Below are 13477 nucleotides of genomic sequence, written 5' to 3'. Positions count from 1 at the left end.
GAGGAGGAGGAAGAGGAGGAGGAGGAGAAATAAAACAGAGTAAGGAAGAAGAAAAAAAACAGATGGAGCAGAGCTGCCGAGAGGAGCCTCTGCTCATGTCCATGAGTTGGTGAGTGGCCTGGGTGGTGTGGAAGGAGGCGCCTTTTAGGGACCTGGACAAAACTTCTCAAACTGGGGGCTCCTGGGTTGAAGAAACACACAGCTTTCTTTCCTTATAATGCCTCAGAATGGAGTCAGGAAGAAAACCCGAATTCAAATCCAGCCTTAGACACTTACTAGCTGTGGAACCCTGAGCAAGTCGCTTGACGGCTATCTGCCTCAGTTTTCTCATCTAAAAATGGGGATCATAGTAGCACCTACCTCTCAGGGAAGTTGTGAGGATCAGATGAGATAATGTTTGTAAAGTGCTTAGCGTATATTCATCATCATGGAAATGTCCGTTATTATTACCATTACTCTGTTACTGAAGGAGAAATTGAGGCTCAGAGATATAAAGAGACTTGCCTTGGTCCCAACAACTGGTATCGTTAAGTTATTTTTAAAAAATAAACCCTTCCCTTTAGTCTTAGAATCTGTACTATGTATTGGTTCTAAGGCAGAAGACCAGTAAGGGCTAGGCCATGGGGGTCAAGTGACTTGCCCAGGACCACACAGCCAGGAGATATCTGAGGCCAAATTAGAACCTAAGACCTCTCGTCTCTAGGCCGGGCTCTCAATCCACTGAGCCACCCAGCGGCCCCCATCATGAAGTTCTAATTGATCTGTCTGCAGCAGAAAGAGCAATCGGGATTTAAGCCTCCCTCCCTCTCTCCTCACATCTCCACATGCCCCAGAATCACAGCTTCGGCCCCGTTCCTCGAACGTCGGGATCCTCCGAGGCACGCCCCGACACTAGGCTGGCCGAGGGCACCGTCCCTTCTACAACCTTCTCGTTTGCTTCCCCAGAAAAGCTGGGCTGGCGACGAGATGCTCTGGGCGGCTGCTTTGGTCTAACACTCCAGGCCACAGCATTCTGGGCCCCCACACCGAGCCTGCTCTCTCATCTATATTCCAGGAGTAAGTTGATGGTTCAGGTTGCTAGGCAACCTCGCTGTTCTCCAAATCAATCCCGGGGCCTCGGCAGGCCACTACCCTTCTCGGGGAGGAAGTCTCCTCGTTGGCAAAATGTGGAGAACAATTTGAGGTTTCCATGATGATGGAAAGGAAAACCTACGTCCCTGTTGCTGACTAGCTCTGGGCGATCAGCTGGGATCCACTAATAATCAATCACAGCAACAAGAATAGAAAGAGGGCCTGGAACTTGGATTCCATTGGCGTGGAGAACTCCATGGGGAGGAAAGTCTCTCTACCAATTCAGGTTAACACCACCTCCGTAACACAGAATCTTAGAACTGGCATGTCAAATTCAACTAGAAATGGGGGCCACTAAACCACATGATAAGAATCCCCGCAAACCTTAGACAACCACAGCTTAACATTTTCTATTTGTTTTCAAAATTGCCTGTGCCCTTTTGTGTTTTGTTTCTTTGGTTAAAGATATTTATTTAATTCTCTGTTAATTAGATTAATTTAATTTAATATCTGTTAAGTTTTTTGTCAAATATTTCCCAATTACATTGACTTGCGCTGCACTTGGGAGTGTCGTGGGCAACACGCCAGGAGGGCCCAGCATCAAAGCAGGTACTCCATCCATTGGGCCCTCAAAGAACCTTCCACTTCACAGAGCCCCTTCATGAAGAAGGCAGTAGAAATATTATCTCCATTTGACAGATGAAGAGACTGAGGCTGAGAGGAATAAAATGATTTGCCCAAGTTCACATAACTAAGGGCTGAACCTGACAAATGATTTTAGTAATATCACTTCGACACCCCTGAGAGGTAGGCAAGACGAGGATCATTGTGCCCATTTTCAGGATGGGGACGCTGAAGCCTAATGAAGTACCTAGAGTCATCTAGCTATTCCGTACTGGAGCCAAGAGCAGAATTCTAATATCCTCCTTTCCACCTTAGAGTTCTTACCACTGTAACATACTACTTTCCAATCAAGAGTTGATTTCCATCAGTCCCTGGGCTCAGGGAACCATGAAAAATAACCACAGGGCCCCCCAAGCCCTGGCAACTCACCATAGACAAGTAGTTGGATGGTTCGGCTTTCATAGAGGCCATGCTTGGTGTTACTCAGGACAATGGTATAATTCCCAGAATGCTTCACTTTCACATTCATGATGGTGAGTCTGTACCTTAATGGGTCAGAATGGTACGTGAGGTTGTCTAGGATCAGTTGACCATCCTTGTACCTGTCGGGAGAGGCGGGAGAAGGATCAGTTATGTGGGTGCTCTTTGGTCACGCAGTGTCACAAGGAGCCACAAGGAAAAGGTCCAATGGGATCACTTCAAAGCTCTAGGAACAACAAGGGCCCGCGGAGCATCTCCGGATTCATTTTTGGCATCGTTGTTCGGCCTTTTCTGTTGGATCCGACTCTTTGTGACCTCACTTGGGGTTTTCTTGGTGAAGATAACAGAGCGGGGGGGGGGGGTGGTCCTGCTACTTCTTTCTCCAAAGTATTCATTTAATAAACATTTAGTAGCCACTTCCGTGGCTCGGAGAGGGGAGGGGAAGGGAAGAAAGAGAGGAGGCCCAACTCACCAGGTTACATTGGGTCTAGGGAAGGCGTCCACTCTCACGGACAGCTTCTGCGAACTGTGGCCAGCGACTGCCTCGTAGACCACGTTCCGTCTGTAGGTCACGTTGATGTAGGCTTTCTCTGGAAAGAGAACACGAGCAGAAGCGAGGCTCAGGAGGGCACCCGCTGCATCGACCACGCCCTCCCGGGCTTCAATGCACATCGACAGACTAACAAGGATGGTTCCTTCAGCAAGCATTAATTAGGCCCCTACTGGATGCCCCCGGCTGACAAAAATGAAACCGTCCCTGTCCTCGAGGAGGTTAGATTCTCCCCAGAGGAGGGGAGGGTGTTCCGGGGCAACGCGGACACAGTAAATACGAAATAGGGCTTAAGTCATTAAGGCAACGGAGGCCACTAGCATCTGGGAGCATCGGAATGGCCTCGGATGCCGGAAATTTACCCAGCACAGTGATGTTGACGCTCGCCTGGATGCTGGAACCGTTGCCCTCCTGACACCGGTAGAGGCCACTGTCCTCCGTGGTCACGTTCCAGATGGTCAGGTTACTGTAGATCTTATACACGGGCGTCCTTTGGTCCATGTTCTTCCTAATTTCACAGCACCTGGGATTTGCCTTGCTCTGTGAGGTGAGAGAAAGCACGGTCAAAGCCACCCGGAGGCTGAGCCCTTCCTGGGGACCCGCCCCCCCCCCGGGTTCCCTAGTCATGAAATAACAGGAATATAAGAGGAGAGGTGACCAGGGCCCAGAATGGGAGCTACAGAGCAGACAGGCCATGGCACAAAGATGGCCGCCGGCCTTGGCTAGGGGAAGAGCAAGGATGTAAACACGGGTCTCCTGATGGTCACTTGCCACATGGGACCAGTGGGAGAGAACTCCCGAGTGTCTGCGGTGGGCTGAGGAAGCCCGGGTCCTCCAGGGGTCTTGGCTCCTCCCCTCGAAACCCCAAAGACCTAGGAGTCGGGATTCTGTTTGCGTCGGGGAGGCAGAGAGGGAACTTCACCGATGGCACCATTTGGGCCCCAGGTGGGCTCTTATCAAGAAAGGGCTCAAGAATCCGATCAGAAAGCAGCTCTCACAGGAAAGTGAAGGCCGGCGCGGGACTCTGTGATGTGCCTATGCCAGCCTTGGAACGGGAGCCCAGCCACTGCCAACAGCCAGCCATGGCAGAAACAGCAGGAAAGAACCCCAGGCCCGCAGCGCATCGACTGTCAGAGCCGGGAGGGACCTCCGAACCCGGGGAGAACCTTAGAACCTAGAATATCAGAACTCGAGGAGGCCCATGGAGTACTCGAGTGGAAAGGCCCTCAGGCTCTAGATGGTAGGAGTCCAGAGCTAGAACCAAGCACACATGGACGGACGGCTGAAGACCCAGGAAGCTTTAGACCATCCAGCAGAGCCAACCGGACTGGAGATTTCCTCACCTCTTTCCTCTTATACTCCCAGTCAAGCTTGATGCGCCCATTGTAGGTGGTCTCGGCCATGCAGGTGAGGCTCAGGGTTTCTCCTGCGAGCAGTTTTCGCTGATTGACTCTGATGGCGATATTCTCTCTTCTGGTTTCTGGAAGACAGAACGGAGACTCTTAACTCTCTTCTGGCCGGGCAAGGCAGGTAGAAGAAAGAACGGAACCTCTGACCAACTCCTCATCCGCGGCCCCTCGCTTCACGGAAACGGGGAATCGGTGACGGCTCGGCCACTCCACAGGGCGACTATTTCTAGCCGTCCACACGACGCTCCCCTCGAGATTATAAACCACCGACTGGGGTGAAAAGCAGACGGGATTCCGTAGTATTAAATCCCGTGCCCTCCCACGGCGCCCCAAACATCTATCAAGGCAGACCTACTGTGTGCAGAGTCCCGTGATGGCCACTGGGGCAGGGAAGAGAATACAGAGTATAGATAAGGCATAGCTCGTGCCCTCGGGAGGCTTATGGGAGAACCAAACTAGGCTTAGACCCAATAACATATGAGAAGGGCCTGAGAGGTACCTAAAACAAAACACCATCCAAGGGATGAAATGAGAAAAATCAGGATGGCCTTCTTGCAGGTGGTGGCATAGAAGCTGGACTAAAGGATGAGTGGGAATTTAGCAGGGTGAGGAGGGAAGGACATTGCCTGCATGGAGGCAGCATGATATGGAGGAAAGGCCCCTGAACTTGGGGTCGGGAAGTCCTGGGCACAAAGCCCGCTTCGGATACTTACCAGCTGTGTGACCCTAGACAAGTCACTTAACCACTGGGAGCTTCAGGTTCAACATTTTTAAAAGGAGGGACTTGAGTTTCCTGGCCTCTAAGATCCCTGCACGTTCTAAGACTCGGCCAGGTCCCATGAGCTTTTGTGACCAGGAAGTTTGATCTTTGGTCATTCCCGAGTCCCCCAAGAACTTGACAGGGCAACGGGGTCTGGGGACTGAACGGCTAATAGGAATGAGAGATGCGAGTTACATTTCAGCAAGGCGTAGAGGGAAATCTCCTAAAATTGGAATCAGTTACCCCAGGAGAGAGTGAGCTCACCGTCGGCAAAACTAAGGCAGAGAAGACTCATGTTCAGGCCAGGACTGGATTCCGGGGCCTTATTTTATAATATTGAACAACTTCATCAGGAAGCTCTCTTCTGATTGACACCCCAGTTCCTCATGTTCCCCCATGGCTAAGTGGCAGGGGCGAGAGAGGGCTCCGCTTCCTGTTTCCTGGGGCGTAGTTCTCTTCAAGCTCTCAGAAATTCTGTTGCTCCTTCGTCTAGGGGTCTCAGATGGCTATGAAGTTGAGGGGCAAGTGACTTGGCCAGGGTAACGCAGCAGCTATTAATGATCGGCACTAGGACTTGAAGGGGAATCGTCCTACCTCATTGCACTCTATCTATGTCCTGCCATTTCCCTGAAACGACTAGGACCGGCCTAAGCTCAAGGGTACGAGAAGCCCTAACTCCGGTTCGGGGTGACGCTGGCTCACTTACCCACTTTCTGAGGCAGGTAGAGGGAGACGTGGGTCTTCCCATTGACTGTCGTCACACACTGGAGCAGACTGCTGAAGAACTGGAAGGATGGGCGAATGACTGTGAAGCCTTTCTGGGGGTTCCAGTCCTTTCTTGTATAGTTGAACTTGGCCGAGGTGAACTGTGGGAAGAGGGAGAGAGATGAAAAGATCCTCAAGCACTCTCACGAAGCAAGCTACACAGACCGAGGGTCCCAAACATGGAGGGAGAAGTTGGCAACGTGGAGGCAGAACACCTGCTCTTGCTCCTCTGGTAGGACTTCGAGAGCATCTTAGACATCAAAGGCTCACAGCTCTCGAGCTGGAAGGCCCCTGGGAAGAAATCTAGGCCGAGGCGGGTGCTGCCAGGTCCCACGTGGGCCCCCCACCGGCTCGAATCGGAGCCCTTCCAGCGGCTAACCAATCGGCAAGCATCTATACAAAGACGAAAGTGAAATAATGCCTGGCTCCCAGGGGCTTACATTCTAAGCGGGAGGCAGTAAATACAAGAAACGTGGGGAACACACACAAGGTGCACGGACACTGGCAGGGGAGGCTAGAATGGAGGCCAGAAGGCAGAGATGAGGAGGGAGAGCATTACAGGGAAGGGAACTAGGAAACTAAAGCCCAGAAGGGGAAGATTATGCCAGGTCACACAGGTAGTAGGTGGCGGTGTCGAGATTCAAACCCAGGTCTTTGGGTTTCAAGAGTAATCTATTGCATGTAGTCAGAGGACCAAACTCTTCTCTTTTCTGGGTCTCGGGTTCCTCCTCTGTAAAAGGAGAGGGTCAGAAGAGGTTGTCTCTGAGGTTCCTTCCAGTCCTAGGCATAGGATCCTACAAATGATTTTATGCAAGTCCTTTCCCCTCCCTGGGCCTTAGTTTTCTTCTCTGCAAAAAGGAGAGAGTCACAATAGATGGTCTCTGAGGTTTCTTCTAGTTCAAGGATCCTACAAATGACCTTAGGCAAGTTCCTTCCCATCCCTGTGCCTCGGTTTCCTTCTCTGTAAAAAGAAGGGATTAAGACTCAATGGCCTCTGAAGGCCCTTCCTGTCTTAGACCTAGAATAGCATTGAAGGATCCAATGAAGGGTCCTCTCCTCTAGAATATGCTCATTCCCAACTTGTATGATCTTTAGAATCTCCTCAGCAAAACTTTGATAACACCTATTTGTAGATTATTATTGTTGTTATTAAGGGCTCGCCAAGCTCTGACATTCCATTTGCCAAGGGCCCTCTCAGCTATGGTATTCTCTGTCCTAAGCACCCCCCACCCCCAGTCCACAGCTCGGACATTCCCGGAAGCCAAGGTAGCACAGAAACAAGGCTCTGAGCATCATCTATACACCCATTCGGGCCGTCTGGGAAATACTTGGCTCTTGCCTTCTTCTTCGAAGTCTAGTACTTTGAGAGAGACAGGCGAGGATGTCCCCCTTCCCACCCCACCCTTTTGTCCTTTCAAGGTGAAATCTGGCTGCTGGCAGCAGTTTAATTTGGGAAAAAGGATGTTCGAAATTAGCTGGGTCCCTTCCTTGCCTGGAGCTTCCTCTTGGCATGGGAAGGAGACATGGAGGCTCCAAGCAGTCACCGAGGCTGGCTGGGTGCGGCCGGTCAGGCCCGCCCTTGTTAGGAGGGGATGGAGGCTGATGGCAGGGGCCAGCTGGGTGCATACCTCTGCTGCTAACTGCATCCTACATTCCCTCACCAGCCCAATTACTTGAAGCTGGGTCCCCGAAACCCAGGGGCACCTTCCTTTTTCCTTTCAGGAAAATCCCTACTAGCAAGAGTGGAACTATATTAAGGGGTCATCCTTTTTTTTTTTTTAATTAAATCTCACTTTAATGAATATCTTTTGTTCTGACATCATCCTCATTTGCAAATACGTCCCCTTCTCCTTCCCTTCCCCAGCAAGCCACTCTGATAATAAAGAATAAAAAAAGCGGGGGGGGGGGGGGAAGAGTTCGCCAAAACCAACTCCATGCATCTGACAATTTAAGTCCTCTTCCAAGCCCGTAGTCCCCAACCTCTCCAAAGACGAGAGGGAGGCACGTTTTTCTCAGTTCCTTTCAAGGGCCCAACTTGGTCATTATGATCATAAAGCATTCCGTTTCCAATTTGTTTTATTTCTTAGATCTTGCCGTATATGTGACTGTACTCAGAGCGTATATCGTTTTCCTGGTTCTGCTTATTTCATTTTGTATCAGTTCATACAAGTCTTCGGAGGCCATTCTTTTTCTTAACCCTTACTTTCTGTCTCAGTATAGATTCTAAGACAGAAGGGCAAATAGGTTAAGTGACGTGCACAGGGTCACACAGCTAGGAAGTGTGTGTGAGGCCATATTTAAACCCAAGTCCTTCCGACCCTAGCCCTGGCACTCTATCCACCGAGCCATCTAGCTGCCCCAAGCTGTGACTGCTTAACTGTGACTTTGGGTGAGGCACAAGGGGTTGGAATAGCTCATTTGGAAGGGACTTTCTAGCTCTAAAACAAAAGCTCCTATGATCTCTTAAGTCTCAGTTTCTTCAGCGGCAAAATGGGACTGATGTTGTGAGATAAGTGTGCCTTTCTTTCCCCGATACCTGGCTAGTCATAGGCGGCGGATGAAGGACTGATTGCCAGGTGCCCCAAGCCTGCTCAGTGACTGTCAGGGTCAGATAAGGTCCAGGGGAATGAAGTTTTACACTTAGTAATTATTTGACTTCCAGCAGCGTTTAAGGCCATCCTCAATTGTCGGAAATTGGCTGCCAGGTTTACCATTTCCTTCTCCAGTGAATTAAGTCAAACAGAGGTTAAGAGACTTGCCCAAGGCCACAGGACCAGGAAATATCTAAGGTAAAATTTGAACTAAGGGTCTATCTTACTGACTTTAGGCCTAGTGCTCTATCCACTGAGTCATCTAGCTGTCTTTCCCTATGGAGGTTGCCTCAGGAAAGGTTGGGGCTAGCTCGGGAACATAGTTTTCTTGCCTGACATCAGAAGGAAACTCATCAGTAGATTCCACCTCAGTGGCCATGGCCTGGATGGCTGGGGGAGGATTGTGCTGGCAAAGCCCCCTTCAGGAACACTCCAAGGGAAGTTGGAAAAGAAACCCAATACCCTGACGTCCCACATCCTCTCTTCACATCTCCAACACCTTAGATCAAAGGTCTACAGAGGCCTCTCTGAGATCCCAATGGTGCCACTTACCAGGGTCAGCTTGACATTCAGGTCAGGGGAAGTGACCCGGCAGGGGACGATCACCTCCTGTGCGCCAGAAAACACCGTGATCACCAGTGGCTCATCATAGTATCTTTCCACAAAGGGCTGGTTGTCATCTGTGGGACAGAAAGCAGAACATGAGCTCTCAAAGCTTATTCTGTGGCTGGTAAACCCCAAAGGAACAAGGGAAGGAACAGGTTAGTGTCTCAGTTTCTCAAAAGGAAGATTTTTTTTAACCCCTACTTTCTATCTTAGAAATAACTCTAGGACGAAAGGCCAGTGATGGCAAACCTTTTAGAGATGGAGTGACAGGCCCCGCCCCACCTCCCAGACCAAGTACCACACTATATGGCCCCACAGAGACGAAGTATCGTGCTCCGCCCCCCACCTTAGCCCCCACAGGATCCCTATTACCCCAGACAGGGGAGGGAGGAAGCACTCCCACTGGGCTGCTGGGCAGGGGGCGAGTGAAGTGAGGAATGTAGAGAGGGGGAGGGGAGTGACCAAAGTGATCCACTCCCCTCCAGCTCTGCCACCTATGAGCCGTCCACCTAACTCCCACTCACCTTACCCACTGTGTACTCCCAATGGCTGCTGGGCAGAGGGGTGGGGGATGGGAAAAATGTATTTAGGCATGGTGGAGAGGGGGAGGGGAGCAGCTCTGTCTCAGTCCTTTTGTCTTTCTGGGGGAAGGGGCAGGAGGGCATGCCCACAGAGAGCATGCTGTGTGCCATCTTTGGCATTCATATCATGGGTTCGTCATCACTGGACTAGGCAATTAAGTGACTTGCCCAGGGTCACCCAGCTGGGAAGTGTCTGAGGCCACATTTGAACCCAGGGCCTCCCGTCTCTAGGCCTGGCTCTCCATCCACTGAGCCACCCAGCTGCCCTTAGTAGGATCAAAGATATCAGTGACCACAAGTAAATGCAAACATGTTTGCATTCCCATTCCCCTTGGCATCACTAGCAAGAACCCAGACGGAGCCAGTATTGTCATGTACTGACCTCTCAAGGTGAGGTTCTTTGAAATAGGTACCAAAGCAGAACTTGGCTTTGGGTACTGGGCAGAGCAGCCACAGAGCCTGGACACTGGACTTTGTTCCAAATGTGGCAGTCCTCTAAACATGTGGCCAGCTTGTCTCCTTCGGACCTCCAGCCCCCTTGCCTGAGGCTAAACGTAGATGGCAAGTATCACTCCTTATTTTGTCTTTGTAAAATAAGGGGTGGGGGCGATGTAGAGGCTAGGGACCAGCCCTCAAAGCCAGGAAGACTTGAATTCAAGGCCCACAAGATCAGAGCCCTTGGGCAAGTCACTGAACTTGTAAGTCATCACAGGCTATCTTTTAAGACACTACTAGGGCCTTTCAGAGACTGTAAGTTGAGGAAGAAGTTACCTCCCTGCTTTGGTAGAGGGCATTGCCTCACCGGGAGTTCCCTACACAAACAGAACCACAGGGCCAGACCCTATCCCTAAAGTAAGAGATAACAAGAGTCTATACTGGCACATGGCTCTAGGGCTTAAAAGTTGACAGATCAGAGTCAGTTGGTCTCTCTCTCTCTCTTTTTCTTCTCTGGCTCTGCCTCCCTCTCCCTCCCTCCAACAGGAAAGTATTATTATTCCCATTTTTCAGATAAGTAAACCATTGCCTCAAGAAGTGACTTGATCAGTGGCAACCAGGTGGGTCATGGGCAGAGAACCAGGCCTGGAGACAAGAGGCCTCAGACCCTTCCTAGCGGTGTAACCCCTGTGAGCCAGCCCTTACTGCTCTGCCTTGGAACCAATACACAGTAGTGATTCTAAGACAGTAGACGAGGGTCAAAAAAGTGATTTGCTCAAAGATAGGCCCACAGGAGGGCTGAGGCCACTGAGGCAGCCCCTTTATCTTCCGGGGGAGGGAACTGAGGCCCCCAAACAAGGAGGTCACACAAAGGATCAGATCTAGTGCTGGAAGCCTCCTTGGGCACATCTCTACTGGCCATCTAGACCAAACCTCCCTTTTCACAGATGGGGAAATGACTTGTCCAAAGTCACAGGGCTAATAAGGAGCAGCGGCGAGACGTGGTCTTCAATTCCTTCCTTTCCCAGAGATCTGACAGGTGCACTAATCTATGTTCGCCGAATCGACTTACAGTTTCCTTCTTTATATTCAGGTCATTCACCCATTCTGAGTTTAGCTCGGTGTAGGGTGGGAGATGTTGATCTAAACGTATTCTCTCCCATACTGTTTTCCAGTTTTCCCAGCAGTTTTTGTCAAATAGTGGATTCATGTCCCAAAAGTTGGGCTCTTTGGGTTTATCATACACTGTCTTGCTGATGTCATTTACCCCAAGTCTATTCCACTGATCCTCCCTTCTGTCTCTTGGTGCCATATCGGTTTTTTTAAACCCTTAACTTCTGTGCATTGGCTCTTAGGTAGAAGAGTAGTAAGGGTGGGCCATGGGGGGGGGGGGGGTCAAGTGACTTGCCCAGGGTCACCCAGCTGGGGAGTGTCTGAGGCTGGATTTGAACCCAGGACCTCCCGTCTCTAGGCCCGGCTCTCCATCCACTGAGCTACCCAGCTGCCCCTACCATCCCGTTTTGATGACTGCTGCTTTATAGTTTAATATCTGGTACTGCTAGGCCCCCTTCCTTCACATTTTTTTCCATTATTTCCCTTGATATTCTTGATCTTTTGTTACTCCAAATGAAATTTGTTATAGTTTTTTCTAATTCAGTAGAAAGGTTTCTTGGTACTTTGATAGGTATGGCACTAAATAGGTAAATTAATTTGGGAAGAATGGCCATTTTTATTATGTTAGCTCGTCCTACCCATGAGCAATCAATGGTTTTCCAATTGTTTAGATCCAGTATTAATTGTATGAAAAGGGTTTCGCAGTTGTGTTCCTATAATTCCTGTGTTTGTCTTGGCAGATAGATTCCAAAGTATTTTATATTGTCTAGAGCACTGATGGGCAAACTACGGACCCCCCCCCCCTGAAATGTTCTATGGCTGTGGGACATTCTTCCTGATCTGACGAATACAATGAGTAGGAATCAATACAATGAAACTTGGAAAGAGCTGCCTTAGAAACAGACTGACAGAGGAGCATTTCCTTTCTTTTGGCCCCTCTTTCCAAAGTTGGCCCAGCCCGGACCTAGGGTGATTTTAAATAGAGTTTCTCTTGCTAACTCCTGCTGCTGAGATGTGTTGGAAAGATATAGAAAGGCTGGTGACTGATGGGTATTTATTTTGTACTCCAGCAGTGAGATTTGAATCCAGGGTCTCCAAGCCCAGTGCTGGTGCCCTTGCTGCTATGAGGCACTGTTTCTTAGGAGGGCACAGAGTTTCAAAGCTTCTATTCTTTAACGTAACTCTCTCCCCCTCTAGATGTCAACGACTCCCAGAATTCTGATGAGAGGAGCTCCATCGGTCTATTCTGAAAAGGTGCTTGGATGCCACACGCTTGGATTTGATACATCCCAAACTGAAACTCTTCTTGTTCTCTTAAGTCCTCCATGGCTGTCAATGGGAATGCCATTCCTTACTCCGAGGATCAGTTGAAGCCTTCACTCCCAAAGTCATTCTTTTTTTTTTTATTTCTTACCTTCCTTCTTAGACTCAATATGGTATATATCGGCTCCAAGGCGGAAGAGTGGTCAGGGTGGGCCATGGGGCATCAAGTGACTTGCCCAGGGTCACACAGCTGGGAAGTGTCTGAGGCCGGATTTGAACTCAGGACCTCCCCTCTCTAGGCCTGGCTCTCCATCCATGGAGTCACCCAGCTGCCCTCTCCTTAAGTCATTCTTGGTATCACTGATTATTAGCGAAGCCCTTCCCCGCTGCTACACCCTGCCCCGACTGGGGGATCAGGCCACCTTCTGGTTCTAAGGTCTGTTTCCATGCTTCACAAGCTGAGGAGGAGGAAGGTGGGGACAGGCCGGGCCATGACATCTTTCTTAAGCATCTGGGGTGGGAACCTAAAGGAAATGCTACATTGTCTGAAACCGCCCAGGCCAGGAAAGGTTGCAAGAAGATGGGTCTGGGTAGAGGTAGACTCCCTGGCTCCAAAGGGCTGTGGAAGCAAAGGCCCCGGGCCAGGCACCGGGGGCCAAGGCGGGCCTGGCTCGCTAAAGCTAAAGCCCAGACCCAGACCATCCCCTGCTCGAAATTCAAGAAACTCACAGAATCCCAGAATGCCCGAGCTGGGAGGGGCCTAAAAATGGGGGCTGGCAGGCAGGCCTGGAAATTGGCATGGGGGCCACCCTTCTGATTTATTAGATAAGCCTGAACGAAAGCAGACTGACTGCGAATACCCAGCGGAGCCGTCACAGAGCTGAGCCTGGGTCTGAAGGCTTCTCTTCCGTGCCTCAGCTTCCCCGCGGCTCCGGGACCCCTCACGTCAGTGTGCCACGGACACACGCTGAGCACCCCAGAAACCCCGTCTCTAAGCACAGCCTGACCAAAAGAGAATTGGCAAGGCTTTGGGGGAACATCATGGAGCCTCTTGCCTCATCCATCCATCTCTCTCTCTTCTGTCTGTCTGTCTCTGTCTCTGTCTCGTCTCTCGCTCTCTCAAATCCTTCCCTTCCCTCTGTGTATCGGCTCCAAGGCAGAAGAGCGGTGAGAGCTAGGCATTGGGGGTCAAGTGACTTGCCCAGGGTCACACAGCTGGGAAGGGTCTC

The 13477-nt window shown here is 50.5% G+C and overlaps 1 protein-coding gene across 1 annotated transcript in view; it reads right to left on the bottom strand.

Annotated features, from left to right (window-relative positions):
* Nucleotides 1-13477, bottom strand: part of LOC123253770 (vascular endothelial growth factor receptor kdr-like) — a 113676-nt gene that overhangs the window by 78269 nt on the left and 21930 nt on the right. Inside the window, exons 4-9 of the mRNA XM_044682914.1 lie at nucleotides 8803-8930; nucleotides 5601-5760; nucleotides 4069-4205; nucleotides 3088-3265; nucleotides 2648-2765; nucleotides 2125-2297 (exon numbers count right to left, since the gene is read on the bottom strand). Coding sequence (XP_044538849.1) covers nucleotides 2125-2297; nucleotides 2648-2765; nucleotides 3088-3265; nucleotides 4069-4205; nucleotides 5601-5760; nucleotides 8803-8930 — 894 coding nt within the window. The remainder of the gene's footprint in view (nucleotides 1-2124; nucleotides 2298-2647; nucleotides 2766-3087; nucleotides 3266-4068; nucleotides 4206-5600; nucleotides 5761-8802; nucleotides 8931-13477) is intronic.

Source organism: Gracilinanus agilis, chromosome X (assembly GCF_016433145.1).
Source record: "Gracilinanus agilis isolate LMUSP501 chromosome X, AgileGrace, whole genome shotgun sequence".
In the NCBI taxonomy this organism is placed as follows: Eukaryota; Metazoa; Chordata; class Mammalia; order Didelphimorphia; family Didelphidae; genus Gracilinanus; species Gracilinanus agilis.
Note: the sequence above shows the minus strand (reverse complement) of the source record. Positions and strands in the feature narration are given on the sequence as shown.